This window comes from Poromitra crassiceps (assembly GCF_964638095.1).
Source record: "Poromitra crassiceps genome assembly, chromosome: 11".
Lineage (NCBI taxonomy): Eukaryota > Metazoa > Chordata > Actinopteri > Beryciformes > Melamphaidae > Poromitra > Poromitra crassiceps.
Genome location: NC_139643.1, coordinates 37,986,899 through 38,013,453, shown reverse-complemented (window position 1 = coordinate 38,013,453; position 26,555 = coordinate 37,986,899). Strand labels below are relative to the sequence as shown.

At 45.0% G+C, this 26,555-nt stretch overlaps 3 protein-coding genes across 3 annotated transcripts in view; 1 reads left to right on the top strand and 2 right to left on the bottom strand.

Annotated features, from left to right (window-relative positions):
- nhsl3 (NHS like 3) overlaps positions 1-9,672 on the top strand; it is a gene marked incomplete at its 5' end in the record, with an annotated part of 51,580 nt that extends 41,908 nt beyond the window's left edge. Inside the window, 5 exons of the mRNA XM_083645591.1 lie at positions 606-713; positions 808-974; positions 2,067-2,261; positions 3,109-6,601; positions 8,335-9,672. Coding sequence (XP_083501717.1) covers positions 606-713; positions 808-974; positions 2,067-2,261; positions 3,109-6,601; positions 8,335-8,375 — 4,004 coding nt within the window. The 3' untranslated portion in view covers positions 8,376-9,672. The remainder of the gene's footprint in view (positions 1-605; positions 714-807; positions 975-2,066; positions 2,262-3,108; positions 6,602-8,334) is intronic.
- A 282-nt stretch (positions 9,673-9,954) lies between these two features.
- On the bottom strand, positions 9,955-18,026 carry yars1 (tyrosyl-tRNA synthetase 1). Its single transcript, XM_083645596.1, has 15 exons — positions 17,926-18,026; positions 16,119-16,194; positions 15,822-15,968; positions 15,256-15,431; positions 15,012-15,141; positions 14,469-14,549; positions 14,137-14,229; positions 13,881-14,016; positions 13,709-13,794; positions 13,477-13,612; positions 13,073-13,173; positions 11,927-12,034; positions 11,389-11,474; positions 11,145-11,286; positions 9,955-10,736 (listed from the first exon to the last, which is right to left on the bottom strand). Exons 2-15 carry the CDS (start codon positions 16,173-16,175, stop codon positions 10,626-10,628), a joined length of 1,590 nt encoding a protein of 529 aa, XP_083501722.1. The 5' UTR covers positions 16,176-16,194; positions 17,926-18,026; the 3' UTR covers positions 9,955-10,625.
- Positions 18,027-20,814: 2,788 nt separating this feature from the next.
- On the bottom strand, positions 20,815-26,389 carry LOC310785010 (uncharacterized protein; the record flags this gene model as incomplete). The annotated part of the gene is made up of 18 exons (XM_083646018.1): positions 20,815-20,988; positions 21,085-21,170; positions 21,257-21,392; positions 21,506-21,598; positions 21,838-21,918; positions 22,386-22,515; positions 22,631-22,806; positions 23,191-23,337; positions 23,441-23,571; positions 23,713-23,848; positions 23,945-24,030; positions 24,117-24,252; positions 24,418-24,510; positions 24,748-24,828; positions 25,286-25,415; positions 25,531-25,706; positions 26,091-26,237; positions 26,333-26,389. 18 exons carry the CDS (start codon positions 26,387-26,389, stop codon positions 20,815-20,817), a joined length of 2,196 nt encoding a protein of 731 aa, XP_083502144.1.
- Positions 26,390-26,555: the final 166 nt, after the last annotated feature.

The window sequence follows — 26,555 nt, the reverse complement described above, 5'->3', positions numbered from 1 at the left end:
CTTTGTTCATAATGTTAAGTGCTTTATGAGGAGTCGTGTGTGTGTGTGTGTGTGTGTGTGTGTGTGTGTGTGTGTGTGTGTGTGTGTGTGTGTGTGTGTGTGTGTGTGTGTGTGTGTGTGTGTGTGTGTGTGTGTAACATGCGCAGCTCATTCCCAGCTGTACGATGCCTCTGTGGTGATGTGTGAAATCAAAGGAAGAGGAAATTCACATGCACGTGTGTGCACACACACACACACACTCACAGGTTATTTTTGGGTACTGGAATGTCTCATCCAAAGACGGCACTGCCACGTCCGCTACCTCCACATGTCACAGCTGGAAGGCAAAACACACAATTCTCTCTGTGTGTGTGTGTGTGTGTGTGTGTGTGTGTCTGTCTGTCTGTCTGTCTGTCTGTCTGTCTGTCTGTCTGTCTGTCTGTCTTGAATCTGATTGGTATTCTGATCCATTCTTCCACCATCCCTTTTGAAATCCCTAAGAAATTCCACTTCATACTGTATTGCTATATACTGAGTTTTCTTATAGTCTGACGCTCTCCTCCTGTGCTGAATATATCTTTGCATGAAAGAAATCAAAGCCCTCTTCTTTTCTGACTCTCTCTCAGGTTCCACATTCAAGCCTCTGAATCCAGTGAAGAAGTTGGATAAGAACAAGAAGCGGAGCAGAAGGACCACCATCATGGGTATACCCCACCAGGTCCAGAGAGAGCTTGGTACGTCCACAGCATCAACCTTGCCGATGATGGACATAATGCATCTTTGGTTGTAAATACATGTTTGACATTCATTCATTCACCCTCCTTCCAGCGCTACACAGAAGCTCCACGTTCCAGCCGGTCATTTCTACCCACATTCCTAATGGTGATGGACGGGTCAGTGACGGCCAATCAGGTGTTGTTATCATTCCTACCATTGATGGAGAGACTCGATCAGCCAATCAGGAGGGAGCGAGGGTGCACCTCTCAGATCTGGAGGTGAGGTTTTTTCTTCATTTTGGAATGATTTTGTCATTCAAAAATGTTTAATTTTCATGTTTTAGCTCTTATGAATGAGTTAATTAACTAATTATATCAACACATTAACAAACAAGATTAGGAAAGTTTAGTTAAACTGGACCCAGATTGCTACCACTCAGTGTTGTGCAAGCTCACTGTTCAGTTCACACAGCTTAAAATGAACTAGTTCACGTTCATAGTTCCAAATTTAAAATTTTGAACTAGGTTCACAGTCCCAAAAAATAAGTAATTTACATTAATTTCTTCATTTCTTTGCTGAGCTGCTGTTTTTCAATAGAATCACCAATAATGCAGACGATCTCTGCAATTATTATACATGTAAATCACTGATCATCTCCATAAATGTTCACTTGAGTGTGGTATATCTCCAACTAATTTGTTCCCCCGTTCGGAAAACTGGGTGGGATGCTTATGTTTAGATGAGCTTTAGTCGTAGTGCCACTTTTCACTGCCACTGTTTTTAAACAAAGTCCACATACCAGCTTGTTCAGGTTTCTATCTCCTCTCTCATTTGGCTTAAAACCCAAATATTCCCACTCCGGAGCTGTGGAGTTTGGTTGACACAGATAGTTGATTACAGGTGATTACATTCACCTGTGTCACAGGCTTCATGCAGCTGCCTGCTGCTGCTCAACACACACACACGTGTGTTTCAACAATGGGGAGTCAGTCAGTAAGCCCCCAAGGCTCCTCTAGGCCGGCCCATCCCAGGTCCGACAAAAATCTCTCATAATATATATTATGGAATATTTAGCAGATGAACTGTTTCATTCTTAAATGCTATATATGTCAGGGGAGAAATCAACCTGAATCTACTCAGTATTTCAATACCATGAATTATCCTATCCAAAAGCATGACTATTTTGTAAGCAAATGTCTTAAGATGACTCGTAACGTTAAAGCCACATTTCAGAAGAATATGTGTCAAGGAGTAGGTATCAGTTAATGCAAAAAGCGGATAACTCATTTTGAAATGCAACTCTTCTATAGATACAGTGTGCTATGTCTGATTCCCTCTTTCAATTCTACTCTTTCTCCCTCCCTAAGCAGGTGTCCAGAGAGGAGCAGCTGTTGAGGCACCACCTCCAGGCAATGTACCAGGAGGAGCAGCCCTTCAACCACCAGGGCTTTGGCTTCCGTCTCTCACCCACATCCAGCCAGAGACCCAAATCTCTAGCTGTACCTGGCATGACCACTTCCACCTCCTCCCATTCCATAATGTTGAGCTTCCTCCAGGAGCCCCAGGTCAGAATGAGATCAGATAGCTTTAATTCATTTGTGAGGTGGTTTCACAGTTGTTCTTATGAAACTTTAATCTGGAGAAATACGGTCTAGTGTAGTCTTCCTTTCTGTGTTATGTTCTTGCATGATTCTGCCCTGCCTTGACCACTCTTGCCTGTTCTCAAGTATAAATATAACTTAAAGTCCCTGGAAACCAGAAATAATCTTTTATTATTTAGCATTTTGAGTTCATCACATCACAGGAACCTATGTTAATAAGCCACCAGCCAAATTTGAATGATGATGAACGTCGCAAAGTATATAAATTTAGGTTTGACAGTCATGACAAAAGTCATGAGAATCAATTAGATATTTTCTCCCGCGGACTGTGTGGGCGTGTGTGCGTGGAGGACTGCAGGTCTCCTCCGAGAGAGCGAGAGAGAGAGGGAGGGAAACGGAGAGAGAGAAGGAGAGAGAGAGAGAAGGAAAGAGATGGAGTGTGTGTGTGTGTGTGTGTGTTCGCTCGTTGCTCGGCGCATACTGACAGAGAGGAAGAGAGACTGCCGCTGCGAGTGCACAGCGCTACTGTGTGTGTGTGTGTGTGTGTGTGTGTGTGTGTGTGATTCGATTAAATCTTATGACGTGATAAGATCATTCATTTGAGCACCTCGCGCACCGCTCTCTTCAATGAGGAAGTGGAAATCCAGACCTTGTAGAAAAGTGGCGATTTGGGGGCTTTGGGTTGAAACTAATGTCCCCTACTTTCTGAGGCACACAATTACTCACATAAGACCCTAAATGTAATAGTTAGAAGGTTTTTGTGGATTTTGGTTTCCAGGGACTTTAAACTTCCTTTTCTGTTTTTTTCTAGGGCCCGGTGATGTCCATCTCTCCTCAGGCTACCTACTTGTCTAAGATAATCCCTAATGCTGTCCTGCCAGCCTCAGTTGAAGTCATTCAGATCAACCGCAGCAGCAGCCGGAGTCGGAGCCATGGAAGCAATGGCAATCATGGTGGGAGTGTGCGCACTGTAAGCAGAAGCAGCCTGGCATCTGGAGACTCATCAGTCAGTCCTCTGTCATCAAGAAGATCAGATGGAGACGGTTCTCACACTGACAATTCCCACAACAACTCCATCCCGATGCCCACATCAGCTTCGGGGTCTAATTGGAGCCAGTTACATTCTTCTGAGACAATTATTTCAAACTCCTCCAAGGGGAGCACAGGTACTCCACAGACAGTGGGCCTAATTGGGCAGGAAAGCCAGCCAAAGCAGCCTGGTGGGGAGCAGGACCATGTGAGTCTCCATAGCTCAGTTAGCTGGGCTAGCACCCCCAGCAATAAAGGTGAAAGTCTTGTTAAGAGCCCGGGGTCTGACACCAGTGTGTCGGGGTCAGTCACTGCGGGGGAGAATATGAGGAACAGCCGATGCTCCACTCGTAGTCTGTCCGTTATGAAGACCAAGCTACCCCCAACACCTCCACGGAGAACCAACTCTCTGCACAATACTAAGATAATGAGCAGCTCCAGAGATCTGGTGAATATCAAAGATCTCAATGACTCTGTGCTTGGAGAGGAGGAAACTGCTATAGAAAATACTAAATTGGTCACAGTAGATATCAACTCTGCTGGGTCCAGCACTCTGGATGATTCCAGATCTTCAGCCTCCTCTGGTCCTTTCAGCCCCACACAAGGCTCCTCTGGTGGAACTGGAGGGCCACCAGAGCCCCAGTCAGAATCCAACAGTTTTCCCCCACAGGACACTCCCTCAGAAGGGGGTAAATTTGAAAGGACCATGTCCCCCTCCAGTGGCTATTCCAGTCAGAGTGGCACCCCAACCCTTTCCCCAAAAGGGTTCTCCCCGACCTCCCCTGACAAACAGAAGAAGAAACCAGTCAAACCGGAAAGATCTGTGTCTCGGGCCTCATCCTCAGCAGCTTCTCCTTCCTCCTCTCTTACCTCCCTATCATCTACTACTTCTGAGCCTGTTAATCAAGATGTCTCTGCGAGTAGCCCTAGTCCGCCTCAACAAGGATCTCTGCCCACAGAGAAGATCACACCAGTAAACAATTCGCCTTCAGCTGCGACCTTGGCAATCAGAGAGCTTTTCAACATCCCACCACCTCCCAAGGTCAAAGCACCGAGTCCTCCTCCTCCAGAAACATGGGCTTACAATAGACGCACCTTTGATCTTCTGTGTGGGCCTTGCCCTAGTGTCAGTAAACATAAATCGGGACAATTGAAGGAGAGTACAGTTACAAAGACAGGAACTCATACTGAAACTAGCAATGAGTCACAAGGTTTGGCTGAAAAGCAGACAACTATTGGCAAACCCATCTTAGAATTGTCAGAAAGCAAAGAAAAAGTCTTTCACGACAAGCCTGGGGCATTGTTCACAATCGCAACAGTTACAGAAAGTGTCAGTCAGGAGCCGGAGAGTAGGGAATGTCCAAGTACAGAACAAGAGAGGCTGTCAATGCCAGAGAAGTCAGAAGCAGGTGTGGATGTTCAGAGACAAGAGCAGTGTAATGACCCACTGGTGAAGGACACAGAGAGTCAAGAGACAATGCCAAAGAAAGAGGTCATGAACAAAGCCACCCCAGCATCACACAGAGAGCAGCTAGAGTCAGCAGAGAGGTCGCTACAGGGAACGCAACAGGAAGTGTGTGCCGGGGTCATGATAGAGGTTCATTCACCTGTTGAGAATCCTACATCGTCATCAGTTGATAAGAGTGAGGGTGAGATGGATAGACGTGAAGCCACGTCCATGCAGAGGCTTTCTGTAGATGTCCCCCAAGTTAATAAGATCTCACCGCCCCCTACCCCTCCCCCGGCCTACCACCCTACACCTCCTCCCTCCAGAAAGACGCCTCCCTCATCAGTCTCTACCCCATCTGATGAGATAAAAGGGGTACAGGAGGACATCCACGTTGGAGAGTCTTGCTGGCCACCTCCTCCGCCTCCTTTGGAAGGGGACTCGGTCTTTGATGGAGGGGACGAGATGGACTTCCCTCCTCCTCCTCCTCCCCCTCCCTTAACGACAGACAGTCTGCCAGATCTGATGGGCAGTTGCATCACAGAGATCGATGTCCCGAACATGGCTCTGGAGGAATTTGGAGAGACAATTACAGATTCAGTTGATGCAGGGAAATCTATGAATGGAGAAAATGTGCATTTGCCTCCCGTTATGCCACAAATTGTGGTGAATGAGACAAAACCAGAGGAGGTTATGCAAGTTTCTAAAGCGAACACTGCTCACAGACCAGCACAGAATGTTTTATCCCTTCCAGAAGATGTCCCACCTCCACCAGTGGAGGCCCCTCCTCCACCGCCTATTACAACAGCAGAGAAGCCATTATCAATGTCTCCTTTGCTTCCCCCCAGCAGTGTCTTGAAGCCAGACACTCTGAAATTTGAAGAGCAAACTCCCCCTGAGCCCCCGGTCAGTGCCCCACTTGCACCTCCAATTATGCTAGCACCCCATGTACCAGTGGAAAACCAAGTCCATGCTGTGAATTTCAGAAGGCAGCCCAGTCTAGCAAACCGAGACAGCAGAAGCAAGGAGCTCCTTTCCCGACACAAAAGTGCACCCATTCCCAAAGAGGATGCTAATATACCCCTCGTCACCCCCTCCCTGCTTCAGATGGTTCGCCTCAGATCGGTCAACATGGTTGAAGATCAGGCGAAAGCTGCCCCGGAGGACGACAAGTCAACAAATGGGGGGGCTTCAGTACAGGACAACTGCCCAATTTCAATCCCAGGACCTCAAAACACTCCACAAAAGCCCATCCGCAAGTCTCTGTCTCTAAAATCCTCACCTCAGACAGTGAAAACAGCTTTTGTGACCCTAAATGCCCCTTCCATGCGCTTACAGGAAGCCATACGTATGAAAACCGCAGCCATGTCTTCGAGCGGTGGTCTTCCATCCCGATTGGGTCTGCGGTCATCCACTACCAGCAGCATCAGTGAATCAGGGCCTCCATCCCCCAGGTCACCTGAAGGGGCCGACATGCACAAGTCCCCGGCCTCTACCGCCAGCTTCATCTTCTCCAGGAGCACAAAGAAGGTCGTGATTGAAACTCCCATTGCCTCCTCCCCTGAAGCTCAGGCAAGTCTGAGGCAAAGCCTGGCGGCCGAGCTCATGCAGGTTTCTGACCAGTCAAAGGCTTCTGCTTTCTCCAATGGCGGGGTGAAGTCGGATAAAGTTCCTCCGCCAGTAGCTAAGAAACCAGCCCATGGGAGCGCCAGTCCTTCACAGAAACCTCCAGCTTGTTCTGCAAAGATGGAGCTCAGCATGGAAGCAAATGGAGCAATAGGAACAGTACAACCTTTGGGCCAAAAAACACCTCTTATGGAGACAACAAGTAAGAACAGCAGCATTATTGTAAGCAGGGCTACAGTTGTTTTGTCTGTAGGTGTCCCGTTAAATTGCTGTTTTTCAAATTAATGTATATGCTGCAATGGCCGTAGCAGCTCAAAGTCATGAAAGATGGCCATTTGACTTCATCAGTATGTTTCAGGAATGTGATGTATTGCTGCTGTGTGTGTAAATCCAAACGTGTTAAAGCTGATTCAGTTCTACAGTAGATCAATAGCACTCATGTCACTCTCTTGTCATGACACAGCAGAATGCAAATACCAGCATTACCATGATTCTGAGCAGCTAAGCAGTTTAACATTGCTTAAAAGAGCATGTTTCGTGTTCTCCGTAGCAACAAGAGAAAACACACATACGCCGGTGTTGTAGTCAAGTCACTATATCTCGAGTCCAAGTCGAGTCTCAAGTCCCCAGTGTGCCGAGTCCCAGTCCCCATTACCTGAATCCAAGAAGTCTGAGTCCAGAGTAACTGAACATGAGCGTGAATCCACATGTACTGTAGGTGGAACACACGTCCACAAAATTTAATAATGTTCTCATGATAATACAGCAATCAATAGCTTATGCCAAATTATTAGGGCCTATTGAATGGGCCTATTACAAAAAACTACCAACAAGAACAAAAATCTCTATCAATTAACAAGTCCTCGTCTCCAGCTTCCGATTCCGCATGAATGTTCAACTCCGAGTCATCAGTGTTCAAGTCCGTGTAGAGTCACACGAGTCATGAAAATGAGTCCAGGACTCGACTACAACACTTAACAGGCTACACACAAGTCCCCCTCTACACAAATGCAATACATGTGCTGCTTGCCTAACACTTTCTCTAGTCGCATTTGCAAGCATGTGCCTGAAGCTGCCTTAACCTAAAGCTCATGATCATCACGTTTCACCAATTGAATTAGATGGCAGACTGAATCCTCTTTATGCTCCTGTATCTGTGTCACTGTGATGCCATCATCTCTCACCTCTTCTCGTCTTTATGCTCCTGTATCTGTGTCACTGTGATGCCATCGTCTCTAACCTCTTCTCGTCTTTATGCTCCTGTATCTGTGTCACTGTGATGCCATCGTCTCTAACCTCTTCTCGTCTTTATGCTCCTGTATCTGTGTCACTGTGATGCCATCGTCTCTAACCTCTTCTCGTCTTTATGCTCCTGTATCTGTGTCACTGTGATGCCATCGTCTCTAACCTCTTCTCGTCTTTATGCTCCTGTATCTGTGTCACTGTGATGCCATCGTCTCTAACCTCTTCTCGTCTTTATGCTCCTGTATCTGTGTCACTGTGATGCCATCATCTCTAACCTCTTCTCGTCTTTATGCTCCTGTATCTGTGTCACTGTGATGCCATCATCTCTAACCTCTTCTCGTCTTTATGCTCCTGTATCTGTGTCACTGTGATGCCATCATCTCTAACCTCTTCTCGTCTTTATGCTCCTGTATCTGTGTCACTGTGATGCCATCGTCTCTAACCTCTTCTCGTCTTTATGCTCCTGTATCTGTGTCACTGTGATGCCATCATCTCTAACCTCTTCTCGTCTTTATGCTCCTGTATCTGTCACTGTGATGCCATCGTCTCTAACCTCTTCTCGTCTTTATGCTCCTGTATCTGTGTCACTGTGATGCCATCGTCTCTAACCTCTTCTCGTCTTTATGCTCCTGTATCTGTGTCACTGTGATGCCATCATCTCTAACCTCTTCTCATCTTTCTCCCTTCTAGCTACAACAGTGACAGCAGACACAATTGAAACGCTGTTTTGAAAAAGAGCTTTGTGGTGATGAAGTAAGGACTGGACTCATGCCAGAGGAACAAGCAACGCAAGGACTACAAGCAACTGAAAGAGAGATCACGGCAACCAGTGACATTATTGAGAGACTTTAAACTCAACTATCTATGAGTGTTTGTGTGTGTTAAGTCTTCTCCAAAAGCCTTAGCCTGTAATGGCCTTCCTACATATTTATGCAAAGAAAATGTGTTGGTCCCAATTTCTTATCATAGCTTTATTCTGGAGTATTTTTCTAAACTATAGTTTCTCTGCTCTGCCCCTCAGGATGAAATGGTGTATTTCGGCTGGACTGTAAATATTTGGCTTGAGTGAGAGCGCCTCCCAGAGGTTGAATTTGGTAGTGGTCACTGCAGCTCAGAGAGAAAAGGAAGTGTCTTGACAAAGCATTTCTGTACAGAGGCTTATTGTCTATTAAGGTTATTCTTTTTTATCTAAAAATCCTTTTGTTTCTGTTGTAATATAATGCATCATTCTCATGGGGATTTATGCAGCAGTTGTCACAAAAGCTTGACAATGGCACGCAATACAAGCATCATAAAAGAAAAACATGTTCAGCATTTTCTCATTTCCTTTGCTTATTGATGAGCGTAAAAAGACGTCGCCATACTCAATTTCAGCCCTGCTTTTCACTGTGTGGACAGGTGTCGAGAAAAAGGGATGCTGCACCACTCTCACAAGAGATACAGATGTTTTGTCAATAGACGAGGGCACTTTTGTGAAGATACAGTAGATAAGCTGTTAAGATTTAGACAAGTCTTTGATTAAAAGTGCAAAAACTTCAATTAGATGCTTCTAACACACAATCTGTTTCTTAGGTATAGTAAAGGTCAACCCAACACATTCTATGAACTCTTTAGTAAAACCATACTACAAGTCTCTTTATTTATTTATGTGTGGTTGTTTCCACTACTAGCACTGTCAGTCACCTTTTCTTACCAAATATAGAATATTTAAGAAAGTATTTTCTTCTGAAAACCACTCTTGGGGCTATAGATGCAGTAAAGATCAGCCCTGGACGATTGATACACTGGAGCAGACTTGGTGTGAGGTCAGGTTTTCTTTGAAGAATGTGAATTGATCTTCCCTCTCCCCCTATTTGCAACCTTTGCCCCGAGTCTGTTTGGTGGAGAATCCAGCCCATCACTATTTGCACAAAATGCCTTTACCCAGCAAAGTCATTGGTCAATGGATTATTTTGACTCTCTTCATAGTGGGTCATGGAAAAAGTAAACATTTTGATGATTAAAAATGAATTATGTACAGTTATTACTTCTATAAATAAAATTAAAGTATTAAAATGCTGTTACCTTGCATTCATTCTTTACAGATGTGCTACACATGGCCATTTAGTTTCTGAACATCAGTGGTTCACACACCAGTGCTTCTAGAAAGTATCTTATGTCCAATAATCAAATAAGATCTAATCTCTAGAGAAATGTATCTCTGACCTTATCTTTTCACTTGTTCAGATATTCATTCCAGTGACAAAGCATGCTCAGTACCAAACTACATACCACAGAATCCAGCCAGCCTTTATTCATATTAGAGATGATGCAATATTGATGACAGTTTCATGTCCAATGCTACTCCCAATACTACCCCATGTAATATAACACAAAGCATATTGATTTTTATATACATCTAACGTCTGAAACCCATTAACAAAACCGTTATCATGAATTAATTTTGGCAGATTGGCCGTTGACCCAACATTTACCATGAGGACAAACGACACCCCTGTGTGATTTTAATACCAGAAAAGGTATTTAATATATATGAATTCCCTTTTTTTACCACCTGAGATATTTTTTACTACTGTAGCTGCTTCCAGGACCAAGTCTTGATCGGACATCGGGATTAAGCAAGTCAGAGACTGCATACAATGAAAAGCACCAGTATTGAATCATACTGGGTCACATGATATTATAATTAAGAGTTTGATTAGTAATATACTTTGTGTTGTAAATGGATCTGAGAGTGTAGTACTATTACTATCTGAATTACACTTGTTTTCAGAGTGAAAGACACCATACAATTCTTCTAAGCCAGTCCCAAACATTTGCAAATTTTGGCATCAATGTCCAATCTTGCTCCAATTCTTTACTCCGCCCATGACACACGCCGATGAAGTCTGACTGTTGTTGTTACCATGGTGATGTGTGTATTCTCGCTGTTGGGCAACCCGGTTGGAGCAGCTTCAGCAGTGAGTGCGATCTGTGTGTATCTAACTGATGTTGCCTCCTTTCAATGTCTTGCATGTGATCTGTCCTAGTTTGGTCATCAACTGCTTGTCTTTCCACTGGGCTACGCACTCCTCCGATACCTTCAGGTCCACCTGGGGAGGAAAGAGAAACACATTTTACTTACTTCTTTCACATACATACAGTATGCTCCCCTACAGGTGAAGGAATTAATTCCAAAATTCTATATTTCCATTTGGGGGGGGGGGGGGGGGGGGTCCTGAAATACATTAACCTCAGATTATTCTGTTGTCAAAAACATCTATTCGGAAAGCTTTTACAGGCAATTGCTTTGTTAAAGTAGAGGTATTACTATTTTCTGCCCAAATGGTGGAGATCTCTAGGGGGCTTTAAACTCTTCATATATCGGTATTCATACACGTCTTTATTTCAATCTTTCATTAGAATTACATTTCTCAATTTTATGTTTGAGGTTTTCAATCAAATATTTCTTCCTGTTGTGCTAGAGGACAGAGTAGCAGAAAGCCTGACTGAAAACGTACCTGTAGTTTCTCCCACACCTTCTTCTTTGGGTTGAGTTTGTCGTCTGGTTTGCCTGTCTCGTATCCTTCCACAAACACCCGTTCCCCTGGCGACGAGCCCCCTGGGGCGTCAAGAGGCTCCACCCTCCTGGGCTCGCCTTCTCTAGAAACCAGCCAATCGGAGAGAGTGGAGGTATTAAAACTATGATGATAAATGGATGAGCTGTGTCTGTGTGTGTTTGTGCAAAACGGGAGCAACACTCACACGGTGGAACATAGCAGCATGGCTTGAGACTCGATCCCTCGCATCTTCTGGGGTTTCAGATTGCACAGCAGCAGCACCATCCTGTCCTGCAAGTAGGGGTGTTACCATATGGTATCGTTATCGATATATCGTTACAATTCACATTCATATCGTCAATGACTTGTTGATGATGATGTAATGACGTCACACCGTTACGCTGCGTAACAGTGTGACGTACGCACAGTAACCAGCCTGGCTTAAAGTGGCTCCATGGTGGAGGAGTTTCAAAAAGGGGAGTGGCTTCTGTTGTGGTATGGTTACACAAGAGCATGTACAACAAACCACGGTAATATTTGAAGGCATATTTTAATATTTGGAGGCAAACTGTTAAGTTTATTCTGACATAAATCTATGACACTTGTTTTGTTGCAATTCTATGTTCTTGAAATTAATAGTAAAATATTGTTCAGTATTTTGTTATACCGTCGAGAATATCGTTATCGCAGAAATACCCTGAAATATTGTGATATTCTTTTAGGGTTATATCGCCCACCCCTACCTGCAAGTCCTCCTGGGAGATGTAGGCCACCAGGCCACTGACCACTGTCCTCGGCTCCGCCTCTCCCACGTCAATCTTCTCCAGGTACAGCGAATCAGCGTCCGGGTGCTGAAAGATGGGCAGCAAAGACACCAGGAGGGAAAAAAGTTTTTTTTCTGATGATTAGGGAAAATGTTGCGGTTTCTTTTTGGACCATTCCAACCCGGGAATGGTGGACCGATGCTGACGATGAATGGTGAATTATTATTATCGTTGTCGTTATTATTATTATTGTTACGTATCTGTCCCTAAATAAATTAAATGAAATGAATAACATTAAATCATTTAACGTTATTCATTTAATTTAATTTATGGCATGGCAAGTGAAGAGAAGTCAGATCCAGTCTGTAAGGACGTGCGGCTGACTTTTTGACGCACTGAGGTTGGCAGGCTAGCGACGTTCGCTAGCTGGAGACTAGCCTGGGCTAAGCTGCTCTCTCCCCCTCTCCCGTGCGGCGTGCGCTCAAAGTGCAAGGCGGAGACTAAACAAATGTCCGGTCCGCCACTTAATATGTTCGGGTGGGAGCTTTAGGATTTGGCTGTTTGCGTGTTACTCGTAGCACGCTCCAATATCAAGGGACACGGATATATTGAACTATTTTTGTATTGTATGATGAAGTGGTGAAATATATCTTGCTATTGTTTTATCACCCAGTCCTAATGGGTCTGTATGGTATTTCCACACCAATAAATTTGTTTGACCTTTCCTGTCGACCAGCGGCTCTCTTTTTCATCTTCTACAAAGGAAGATTTAAAAATAAACGGAGAAATGTGCCGGTCCTCTGTGACGGACTCGAGCTGAAACTACAGTACACGCACCACTGTGTTTGGCCTTAGGAGGAGGGGTGGAGTAAACCGCTGTGAGGGAAAGAGGTGCACTCGAACTACAACACAAGACAAAACTAGAGAAACATTGCTAGACTGCACACACACAAAATATCTTGGATATCTAATTTGATTAATCACACAGACCGAAGGAGAGGTCCTTAGATTACTGAAATCCTGTATGTGTCACGAAATGAACGCAGAATACGGACAGAAGGCTCGTATCTGTATTTAAGCTTGAGAATAATGAGCCTTAAGGTGGGTGCTGAGTTCACATCCTACCTTCTCCACACTGATGATCTTCCCCACCCTGATGTCCAGTCTGGAAGGAGCCAGCTCATCCTCCTCTCCTTCTGCGGCGTTGGCACCCTTTCCTGCCGTTTCTGATCACACACACACACACACACACACACACACACACACACACACACACACACACACACACACACACACACACACACACACACACACACACACACACACACACACACACACACACACACACACACACACACACACACACACACACACACACACACACACACACACACACACACACACACACACGACGGCTAGTTACGTTCCCATTCAGAGCACCGGCTGTGACCGTGCATTTGCCTTTGAATGATTACAGTAGGATGTGTGAGGGAGGGAGACACAGTGAGATGCGTTAGTAAGATACTGACTGGTCTTTGATGGGCCGGGGTAGGCGGTGTTGGTGAGTTTGCGGAGCTCCTCTGACTCAAACTTCTTTCTGATTGGCTCCAGCAGTTTGTTTAGCGCTACCTCCACTGAAGCCTTCAGGTCTCCGGGGTGCACCAGCTGAAAAGGTCAGAGGTTACAGGGGGGTCAGGCCCGAGCATGAAAAGAGAAAAGGCATTTCCTTGTATGAAATAAACGAGTTAGACCGTACTTTACCTTTTCTGCAAAGTCCTTCTCCACCTCCTCGAACTCGGTGTAGACTTTGTCACCGCCATACTTGGGATCTCTTTTGATGACAAACTCTGAAATAGAATCATACCAAGTACCTGTTTAGAAGTGGCAGAAGAGGAGGAAATAGAGAGGTGAAAGAGATAGACGAGTTCTCTACCTCCGTGTAGGGGGAAGACGACGGATTTGACGAAGGAGAGGACTCCGTTGTTCTGGATGTTGCCCTCCTCGCAGAAAGCCTTCTTCAGCTTCTTCTTCACATCCTCCTTCTTGTCCAGTAGATCGATCTTTGACTCCTGCAGCCATCAGCAGAACATGTTCATAGAAATATATATATATATATATATATATATATTTTTTTTTTTTACTTTAATTATTTCTTTCTTTCTCCACTAATAATGTGACCGTGTCCTTACTTCTTCTGAGGAGCTCATCTTGGCCCCCGTCAGTCCTGGGACCATGGGGTTCATCAGATGGGCGCGCTTGGCATAGCCCAGGGAGGGCAAATACTGGAGACAAATGAATAAGGCTACTATGATTACACTTACAATTTAACTGTGAGAGATCTGATTCTTGAATTCAGGGATTACAAGATCTCATCATTGTTATGTCCACACACTTGTTCTGAAAATGGCTGTTTTCTATATTTTGAAAATACAAAAGAAGAAGCGAGGAAGTCTTAATGAGAGTGGGTCGAGGAGGGTGTGAAGGGGTGAAGGACATGTGAGAAGATGTGAGATGATGGTACCTTCTCTGCCAGGGTGAAAATCTTCCTCTGGTCAACTCCTCCAAACTGGGCGTCCACCTCCAAGTACTGCTCATCCAGAGCCTGAGTAGGATGAAGACAAGGTACATTTACTGCTCCCCTCACTCATAATGACATACGTTATGTACGCATATGTAATTAATCATTAATCATAAACTAAAGTGAAAAACAAAGCATAAGTGGGTTAGCCCACTAGGAGCAGCACCGGCAAATGTAATTCATTGCATAAGTTTTATCAATACATAGAGGTGATGTGTTTTTTTCTGTATGGTTTTTATAAATATGACGGTCAATCATTTTGGTTGTGAGACCCAGGATCGCTTCTGGGCCCATTACAGGATGAGAGCCAGTAGGTGTTGCAGATGAATAAGGTTTTTATTTGGGTATTTATATTCCGTATATGGATATATGGACAACTTTACTGCAATTATGATTTAATTTGACGGGGGGGGGGGGGGGGAGACTTGTGACAACAAATAGATCTGACGACAAAAGAACAGTGGTAAGCTTCAATAAGTGTTGTACCTGCAGGCCAGGGTAGAGCAGGCCACTCAGCAGAGGATGCTCCACCTGTTTGACCACCTCCGCCCCAGCCTTCTTCGCATCATGCTCCGTCACCATGGAGGACAGGCGGTACACATCCAGAGTATACTCTCTGACAGAGATGAAGAGAAAGGCTTCAAACATCTTATTTTTCAACTACAGTTAAAAGTATCCCTCTGGGGGTGGAGAGCTCCAATTAGTGCATGTTTGGGAATACTGTCAGTACCTGCTGAGCTGGAAGTCGGTTCCCTTGCGAAACTTGAGTTTATCCAGCGGCACCCCGATGCTCTCCAACATGGCCTTGATGACCTGTTCATAGTACTTCACCCTAAGCTCCAGCAACTCCCAGGGAGCCTTCATGTTGTCTAGGAAGGCATGCAGGTCGGCAAAAAGGATAGTGACCTGAGAGGAATAAAGGAACGGGGGAAAACAGTGATGTACAGTATGACGATATGGCAGCACACATGGAGATGTATCCAAACACCAACCCAAAGTCAGGGACACACACAGGCGGAGGAGAGGACCAGACAGTAGAGATGTCACGGGAGCCGATACTTTGGTTCCAAGTCGATAGAAACATTCTGAAAATGTGATGGTACTTGTTTCTATACTGTTAAGAAACAAGTGCCGCCATGTTTTTAGACTTTTGTGTACTGTATTATCTACAGTACCTTAGATGTTGTAGGTATTGGCGATCTGATTCTTCCAGATCTGACGGGGGCAGCAGCATAATATGCCTACAAGTGTTCTACTCTGATGTTAACCACAAAAGGAAAAAGAAGGTCTACTCACCTCACATCCAGCCTTGAGGAAGTCTGCGATCTTGGACATGGCGACAAAGTAAGCCACATGGGGTTTGCCGGTGGTGGCTGTGCCCCAGTACACCTTCAGGTCTCTCTCCTGCAGTACCTGCTTCAGCTTCTCCTCACCAAGGACCTCCTGCAATACACACAGAACACACAGGGACCATAAGAGTTAGTGACAGGAGCGATCAGTCACTGTGTGTGTGTGTGTGTGTGTGTGTGTGTGTGTGTGTGTGTGTGTGTGTGTGTGTGTGTGTGTGTGTGTGTGTGTGTGTGAGTGAGTGACCTGTAGGTTCCTTGTGATGAGGTGGAACTTCTGATCTGGGCTTAGCGGCTCTGCCATGGCACCTTAAGGCTTCTGACTAACGGCAGACAGAGGGAGTGACAGCAGAAGTTGAACAGGTCAAACTCTATTCAAAAGATATTGCAGTTTAATGTTATAATTCAAGGAATTATTTGGACAGTGGCGGCCAGCCACTAGAGGGCGCCAGGGCACCGCCCCACCTATGCCCACATGGAGCAAGAGTACCTGGCTGGGAAAATAAAACGTTATATATATAATATATTTTTTTTTTTTATGAGCGAGGTGAATATTAGATAGTGAGTATATAATCTGCAATAAAGTAGATTCATAATGATCTACATGTGTAGGCTACTGTTTTTGGGTCAATATTTTCTTGCGCCGAATTGCCACGGACGCCATCCGGGGACTTCCGATTTACTTCCGGTTTCCACCAGTGCAGATCATTAGAGTATCAGGATCTGTGTAGTTGCACATGCGCTGTTCACTCTCAAAAACAAAGGGATTTGGGAGGGCTCTGGGCGCACCTATCTAGCGACCAGGTGGAGGGGTCAGGTAGAGTGACTGTCGTGACGTAGGCTAGGCTACAGATGGGTAGCGACGCAGTATATATAAACACTAGTAGCAGTCCCACGCCGACGGCTTTGTTGTCTTCCTGCAGCATGCGCGCGAAGCAAATAAGTTTGTTTTCAACTGCCATAAAACACAAAAGACGTTTTGCAAGAATGGAGAAAGAAAATTCTGTGAAGTCACTCAAAACGACGCCGTTTGAGAGAAGGACTTTACAGGAGAAGCATTGAGTGAAAGAGCTTGGACCAGATCACCCTGAGCTCGCCATTAAACAACAGGGTACAGACAGAGGAAGAAAATACACTGGTCTTTTTCAGACGTTTCTAGTAGCTAGTAACATCCATTACTACTTGCTTGATTTAGGGCTGGAGTGGACGATAATTCAATAGCCTATTATTGTTGTCTTTCAGTGGAATCATCGTGATATGAAGTTATTTTAATAGTGACATGTTTGCTGTCTAAATTGATGATGACAAGCAAATGTTACTTAAAAACTGATCAAATGAGGTATGGCAGGAATATTATTTGAAAATATAAGGTTTGTTTGACATCACCATTCAGTTCAATGAGATGAACACTGATTTTGCATACGTGAAACATATGATATTGAGAAGAATCCATTCCTTATGATTATCATATTGATTTCAACCCCATCGTATAGCCCTCCCTGGACAAAAATGCACCAGCCGCTACTGTATTTGGAGCCACTTGTTTTGTTGTTTCCATACAATGCACTACTACAGCACGTATCGTTGGGAGCATTGGTTGGGAGGCAGCGACTTCGGATTCATCAATCCGCCAACAACAGTCATTATGTAGCCCCTTTCGGAACTGTTTCGGGCATATGGCGTGGAGATGATCACTTCATAAGCCCGAAACAGTTCCGAAATGGGCTAGTCATATGCTGAGTCTGCATTTGACCGAGTTGGCGGATTGATTAATCATATCAAGTCGCTTTATGCATAATGCATCTCAGTGGTTAGCTTAGCTATGCTGCTAGCCAGCTCACTGAACAAGCTGGTCTGGCTGGCTGGCTAGCTCTTTTAATTCATCCATGATAGTGACGTGTGTAGCGTAGCTTTAACTTCACCATGTGTAGCTAACGTTAGCTCCAAGCTTAGATTCGGGTTGACATGCCAGTCTGTTCTGTCCGTGAATGATTAGCTAACCGCAATATCACATCAGTCTACCAGGCGCGCAATACCATGCTGACTTCACTTACCTAAAAGTAGCGTTAACTCCTATTAATGAATGATCGCTGATGTTGCGTGAAGCCGGGTGGACCTGTCAGTGTGTTGCATCAGCGTCGGCTTCTGTTCTGTGATCGACTCACACAGGCACAAGGGGAGAGCAATCGAGTTCGGAGGCAGGTGGAAAGAGAGATTTTATTTATTTTATTTTATTTTTTTGCTGCTGCTGCTGCTTCTTCTTCTTCTTCTTCTATTGAGTTTTATGGCGGTTGGCAAACAGATTTTGTGCATTACCGCCACCTACTGAATTTTGTATTTTCCTCAATCTCATCATCATCATCATCATCATCATCAGTAGGCTATATAAATGAGAGCTGGGGCAACTGGGGCTCTGTGTTTTTTTTCTCTCTGTTTGTTTGTTTATCTGTCCCACTGTGATTGTCCCACTGTGATGTCATAAATCCCACTGTGACATCTTCCGTGATGTCATAAATCCCACTGTGACATCATCAGTGATTTATAAATCCCACTGTGACATCATCAAAATCCCACTGTGATGTCATCAATCTCATAAATCCCACTGATGAAATCCCACTGTGACATCATCATGGATGTCATATATCCGACTGTGACATCATCAGTGATGATGTCATGAGTGCCAAACTTGGGCTGTTGAAAGATGTAGTTGCCTCGGCATGAGGTCGCCTGGTTGCTACATGATGCACCTAGTCCTAGGCTGAAGTTGCCCTTGTTAGCTATATCTGAGATGCGGTATGTCAAGGGATTAACAGTAATGTTATTTCCTGTTCTCCATTTCTTTCCTCTGTTAGTTATGTTTTGACCATGGCATCACTGTCAGAGCAGGTACTTTTGGTGCTGAAAAATGTTCGCCAGAGGAAACAGGATGGCACACTTTACCTGATGGCTGAATGTATAGTGTAGTGTTCCTGGTATTGAAGAGGCAGAGGCTTCTTGCTGGTACAGGGTTCTTTATTCAGTTATTCATATTTACAACTCTCGGCGGTTGTCACGCTCATAGCTAGCAGCTTCTCTCTAGGCGGTATCCGGAGACTGCCCGCGCATGCTCAGTCTCCCACAAGCATAGTGTTCCCCCCAGTAACACTCCCACACATCAGTTCCTATCTGTAGTCGAGACACTTCCATTGCTCACCACTGTATGTGTAACACTGATTCGCTACAATAGCCTGGAGCCCAGAGGGCAAAGACCACTTCACCGTCAGTTTTAGGTGTAATCAGAGAATTTGGACTTTTCTCTAAAAAAAACCCCTCAAAACAGTTAATGATTAAAATAGTTAACATTAATTTTCTGTCAATCAACTAATTGATTAATTGTTGCAGCTTAAATTTGTATTACAGCATAATATATTCTGATCCAGCTCAAAATGCATGGGGCATTGGACTGAAGTAGCTATATCCAGCCGATAATGCTGAAGCAGCAAGAGGATATTTTTGCAACGCTGAGTGAGAGAAAATGAGACATGAATAAACAAACAGGCATGATGTCGAACATTGAATTTATTAAGTTTCTGACTTACTCTCCCATAACATAGAGGCTTATGAGGTACAGAAAAACAAAGTGCTGAGACAAGGCTCCATAGTCACCGTAGTCTACCTCCCAAAGTAGAGACCAGGCAGTGACCAGAACAAATCAAACAAAAACAAAAAGAAACCCGTGGGCTAACCACTCCTGAGGCTCTACTCCTCTGAAAGAAAAGGCCAAGGCCAATGGTGGTTTTGTGCTGAACTGATTCGCAGAGGGAGGTGTTGGGAGCTCGCTGAGGAGGAGGAGGGGCAAGTTAACGAAGACATCCTGGATCGCCGGCCAAACCTCCCCGACTCCATCGCTCTCTCTTCACCCAGTGGGTGGCGAGGGGAATAATCCAGGCTTTTGGGATTAAACATTGTAGCAGGGGTATTTTCCTCAAGCTCAGCCTAGGGTCCTACCATAAACAAGAGCTACAGACTACTTGGAGTTCCCTGAGTGCCCCGGTAATAGCAGGGCATGCTACTTGGCGGGATCGAGTCATTTACAGTACTAGTTTCAGGGCTACAGTGCTATCAGGTGTATGGCTTATGGAGGAGCACCGCAGAGGGGAAAAAGCATAGAGAAAGGTGTAACATTGAGGTCACCAAAGGCTACGCACAGCCAGAGGTTTAGCCAGTAGATCCTCTTAAGCCCCCCCCCCCCCCCCCCCCCCCCTGCTGTCAGATTTGAGAGTGCTATAGCTACAATGACTGGATTGAATAAAGGGGCATTCGCCTCCTCCAAATAGGCTGATCTGGAAAGAAACGGAGGGAAGAGGCTGCACATGTCAATTTTCAGCACATAACCACCAACAGAGCCCAACCAGCTACAATAACAAAAACAGTCATTAGCTCACACTGAAACACAACTCTGTAGGAAAATATAGTACAAAACCTTTTTCTTGTCAACTTTGACATGTACAAATCAAAAAAACCCAGAGACAAAAAAAATTAAACAGTAAAGAAAACAAATACAAATAGTCAGAAGACGAGGTCGCACCAAGAGACCCCACGGCTGTGCAAGCATACCCAGCCCCAACGAGGTCAAGAAGACCAACAAGACCATGCAACGGTTTAACAGCACAGTTGTAGCAGTTCACCTACTGGCAGGCTCCGGCACCTACAACATGTCTTCCAGTAACAAGCAACATTTTTTGGAATCATTTTTAGCAGAGGGGAAATATAATAACAGGGAGAGAGAACCAAATTGAGTAACCGTGAACATATTAATTTGCCCCGAAGATGCCCGATCAAGTCCCTAGCTTGCTGTCCTGACTGGCTACTAGCTAACTGCCTGATCAATCACTCAGAAGTTAATGTGCAAACCACAAAACAGAGGAGAACAGCAATTCGGCCATCATCAAGCGTTTCAACCATCACAGTGCCATGGTGCTGGCCGCAGGCTCACGGAAGGGGGTCTTTGAGGGGCCGGGGTAGGCGGTGTTGGTGAGTTTGCGGAGCTCCTCTGACTCAAACTTCTTTCTGATTGGCTCCAGCAGTTTGTTTAGCGCTACCTCCACTGAAGCCTTCAGGTCTCCGGGGTGGACCAGCTGAAAAGGTCAGAGGTTACAGGGGGGTCAGGCCCGAGCATGAAAAGAGAAAAGGCATTTCCTTGTATGAAATAAACGAGTTAGACCGTACTTTACCTTTTCTGCAAAGTCCTTCTCCACCTCCTCGAACTCGGTGTAGACTTTATCACCGCCATAGTTGGGATCTCTTTTGATGACAAACTCTGAAATAGAATCATACCAAGTACCTGTTTAGAAGTGACAGAAGAGGAGGAAATAGAGAAGTGAAAGAGATAGACGAGTTCTCTACCTCCGTGTAGGGGGAAGACGACGGATTTGACGAAGGAGAGGACTCCATTGTTCTGGATGTTGCCCTCCTCGCAGAAAGCCTTCTTCAGCTTCTTCTTCACATCCTCCTTCTTGTCCAGTAGATCGATCTTTGACTCCTGCAGCCATCAGCAGAACATGTTCATAGAAATATATATATATATATATATATATATATTTTTACTTTAATTATTTCTTTCTTTTTCCACTAATAATGTGACCGTGTCCTTACTTCTTCTGAGGAGCTCATCTTGGCCCCCGTCAGTCCTGGGACCATGGGGTTCATCAGATGGGCGCGCTTGGCATAGCCCAGGGAGGGCAAATACTGGAGACAAATGAATAAGGCTACTATGATTACCCTTAAATTTGAACTGTGAGAGATCTGATTCTAGAATTCAGGGATTACAAGATCTCATCATTGTTATGTCCCCACACTTGTTCTGAAAATGGCTGTTTTCTATATTTTGAAAATACAAAAGAAGAAGCGAGGAAGTCTTAATGAGAGTGGGTCGAGGAGGAGGTGAAGGGGTGAAGGACATGTGAGAAGCCGTGAGATGATGGTACCTTCTCTGCCAGGGTGAAAATCTTCCTCTGGTCAACTCCTCCAAACTGGGCATCCACCTCCAAGTACTGCTCATCCAGAGCCTGAGTAGGATGAAGACAAGGTACATTTACTGCTCCCCTCACTCATAATGACATACGGTATGTACGCATATGTAATTAATCATTAATCATAAACTAAAGTGAAAAACAAAGCATAAGTGGGTTAGCCCACTAGGAGCAGCACCGGCAAATGTAATTAATTGCATATGTTTTATCAATACATAGAGGTGATGTGTTTTTTTCTGTATGGTTTTTATAAATATGACGGTCAATCATTTTGGTTGTGAGACCCAGGATCGCTTCTGGGCCCATTACAGGATGAGAGCCAGTAGGTGTTGCAGATGAATAAGGTTTTTATTTGGGTATTTATATTCCGTATATGGATATATGGACAACTTTACTGCAATTATGATTTAATTTGACGGGGGGGGGGGGGGGGGGGGGGGACTTGTGACAACACATAGATCTTACGACAAAAGAACAGTGGTAAGCTTCAATAAGTGTTGTACCTGCAGGACAGGGTAGAGCAGGCCACTCAGCAGAGGATGCTCCACCTGTTTGACCACCTCCGCCCCAGCCTTCTTCGCATCATGCACCGTCACCATGGAGGACAGGCGGTACACATCCAGAATATACTCTCTGACAGAGATGAAGAGAAAGGCTTCAAACATCTTATTTTTCAACTACAGTTAAAAAGTATCCCTCTGGGGGTGGAGAGCTCAAATTAGTGCATGTTTGGGAATACTGTCAGTACCTGCTGAGCTGGAAGTCGGTTCCCTTGCGAAACTTGAGTTTATCCAGCGGCACCCCGATGCTCTCCAACATGGCCTTGATGACCTGTTCATAGTACTTCACCCTGAGCTCCAGCAACTCCCAGGGAGCCTTCATGTTGTCCAGGAAGGCATGCAGGTCGGCAAAAAGGATAGTGACCTGAGAGGAAGAAAGGAACCGGGGAAAACAGTGATGTACAGTATGACGATATGGCAGCACACATGGAGATGTATCCAAACACCAACCCAAAGTCAGGGACACACACAGGCGGAGGAGAGGACCAGACAGTAGGGATGTCACGGGAGCCGATACTTTGGTTCGATGGAAACATTCTGAAAATGTGATGGTACTTGTTTCTATACTGTTAAGAAACAAGTGCCGCCATGTTTTTAGACTTTTGTGTACTGTGTTATCTACAGTACCTTAGATGTTGTAGGTATTGGCGATGTGGTTCTTCCAGAACTGACGTGGGCAGCAGCATATATGCCTACAAAGTGTTCTAGTCTGACGTTAACCACAAAAGGAAAAAGAAGGTCTACTCACCTCACATCCAGCCTTGAGGAAGTCTGCGATCTTGGACATGGGGACAAAGTAAGCCACATGGGGTTTGCCGGTGGTGGCTGTGCCCCAGTACACCTTCAGCTCTCTCTCCTGCAGTACCTGCTTCAGCTTCTCCTCACCAAGGACCTCCTGCAATACACACAGGGACCATAAGAGTTAGTGACAGGAGCGATCATAGTCACTGTGTGTGTGTGTGTGTGTGTGTGTGTGTGTGTGTGTGTGTGCGTGTGACCTGTAGGTTCCTTGTGATGAGGTGGAACTTCTGATCTGGGCTTAGCGGCTCTGCCATGGCACCTGGAAGTCTGGAAGGAGCCAGCTCATCCTCCTCTCCTCCTGCGGCTTTGACACGCTTTCCTGCTGTTTCTGATCACACACACACACACACGACGGCTAGTTACGTTCCCATTCAGAGCACCGGTCATGGCTGTGCATTTGCCTTTGAATGATTACAGTAGGATGTGTGAGGGGGGGAGACACAGTGAGATGTGTTAGTAAGATACTGACTGGTCTTTGAGGGGCCGGGGTAGGCGGTGTTGGTGAGTTTGCGGAGCTCCTCTGACTCAAACTTCTTTCTGATTGGCTCCAGCAGTTTGTTTAGTGCTACCTCCACTGAAGCCTTCAGGTCTCCGGGGTGCACCAGCTGAAAAGGTCAGAGGTTACAGGGGGGTCAGGCCCGAGCATGAAAAGAGAAAAGGCATTTCCTTGTATGAAATAAACGAGTTAGACCGTACTTTACCTTTTCTGCAAAGTCCTTCTCCACCTCCTCGAACTCGGTGTAGACTTTATCACCGCCATACTTGGGATCTCTTTTGATGACAAACTCTGAAATAGAATCATACCAAGTACCTGTTTAGAAGTGGCAGAAGAGGAGGAAATAGAGAGGCGAAAGAGATAGATGACTTCTCTACCTCCGTGTAGGGGGAAAACGACGGATTTGACGAAGGAGAGGACTCTGTTGTTCTGGATGTTGCCCTCCTCGCAGAAAGCCTTCTTCAGCTTCTTCTTCACATCCTCCTTCTTGTCCAGTAGATCGATCTTTAACTCCTGCAGCCATCAGCAGAACATGTTCATATATATATATATATATATATATATATATATATATATATATATATATATATATATATATATATATATATATATATATATTTTTTTTTTTACTTTAATTATTTCTTTCTTTCTCCACTAATAATGTGACCGTGTCCTTACTTCTTCTGAGGAGCTCATCTTGGCCCCCGTCAGTCCTGGGACCATGGGGTTCATCAGATGGGCGCGGTTGGCATAGCCCAGGGAGGGCAAATACTGGAGACAAATGAATAAGGCTACTATGATTACACTTACAATTTAACTGTGAGAGATCTGATTCTAGAATTCAGGGATTACAAGATCTCATCATTGTTATGTCCCCACTTGTTCTGAAAATGGCTGTTTTCTATATTTTGAAAATACAAAAGAAGAAGCGAGGAAGTGTTAATGAGAGTGAATCGAGGAGGGGGTGAAGGGGTGAAGGACATGTGAGAAGATGTGAGATGATGGTACCTTCTCTGCCAGGGTGAAAATCTCCCTCTGGTCAACTCCTCCAAACTGGGCGTCCACCTCCAAGTACTGCTCATCCAGAGCCTGAGTAGGATGAAGACAAGGTACATTTACTGCTCCCCTCACTCATAATGACATACGGTATGTACGCATATGTAATTAATCATTAATCATAAACTAAAGTGAAAAACAAAGCATAACTGGGTTAGCCCACTAGGAGCAGCACCGGCAAATGTAATTAATTGCATAAGTTTTTTTCAATACATAGAGGTGATGTGTTTTTTTCTGTATGGTTTTTATAAATATGACGGTCAATCATTTTGGTTGTGAGACCCAGGATCGCTTCTGGGCCCATTACAGGATAAGAGCCAGTAGGTGTTGCAGATGAATAAGGTTTTTATTTGGGTATTTATATTCCGTATATGGATCTATGGACAATTGTACTGCAATTATGATTTAATTTGACGGGGTGGGGGAGACTTGTGACAACACATAGATCTTACGACAAAAGAACAGTGGTAAGCTTCAATAAGTGTTGTACCTGCAGGACAGGGTAGAGCAGGCCCATCAGCAGAGGATGCTCCACCTGTTTGACCACCTCCGCCCCAGCCTTCTTCGCATCATGCACCGTCACCATGGAGGACAGGCGGTACACATCCAGAGTATACTCTCTGACAGAGATGAAGAGAAAGGCTTCAAACATCTTATTTTTCAACTACAGTTAAAAAGTATCCCTCTGGGGGTGGAGAGCTCCAATTAGTGCATGTTTGGGAATACTGTCAGTACCTGCTGAGCTGGAAGTCGGTTCCCTTGCGAAACTTGAGTTTATCCAGCGGCACCCCGATGCTCTCCAACATGGCCTTGATGACCTGTTCATAGTACTTCACCCTGAGCTCCAGCAACTCCCAGGGAGCCTTCATGTTGTCCAGGAAGGCATGCAGGTCGGCAAAAACGATAGTGACCTGAGAGGAAGAAAGGAACCGGGGAAAACAGTGATGTACAGTATGACGATATGGCAGCACACATGGAGATGTATCCAAACACCAACCCAAAGTCAGGGACACACACAGGCGGAGGAGAGGACCAGACAGTAGGGATGTCACGAGAGCCGATACTTTGGTTCGATGGAAACATTCTGAAAATGTGATGGTACTTGTTTCTATACTGTTAAGAAACAAGTGCCGCCATGTTTTTAGACTTTTGTGTACTGTATTATCTACAGTACCTTAGATGTTGTAGGTATTGGCGATGTGGTTCTTCCAGAACTGACGGGGGCAGCAGCATATATGCCTACAAAGTGTTCTAGTCCGACGTTAACCACAAAAGGAAAAAGAAGGTCTACTCACCTCACATCCAGCCTTGAGGAAGTCTGCGATCTTGGACATGGGGACAAAGTAATCCACATGGGGTTTGCCGGTGATGGCTGTGCCCCAGTACACCTTCAGCTCTCTCTCCTGCAGTACCTGCTTCAGCTTCTCCTCACCAAGGACCTCCTGCAATACACACAGGGACCATAAGAGTTAGTGACAGGAGCGATCAGTCACTGTGTGTGTGTGTGTGTGTGTGTGTGTGTGTGTGTGTGTGTGACCTGTAGGTTCCTTGTGATGAGGTGGAACTTCTGATCTGGGCTTAGCGGCTCTGCCATGGCACCTGAAGGCTTCTGACTAACGGCAGACAGAGGGAGTGACAGCAGAAGTTGAACAGGTCAAACTCTATTCAAAAGATATTGCAGTTTAATGTTATAATTCAAGGAATTATTTGGAGCCACTTGTTTTGTTGTTGTTTCCATACAATGCACTACAGCACTACAG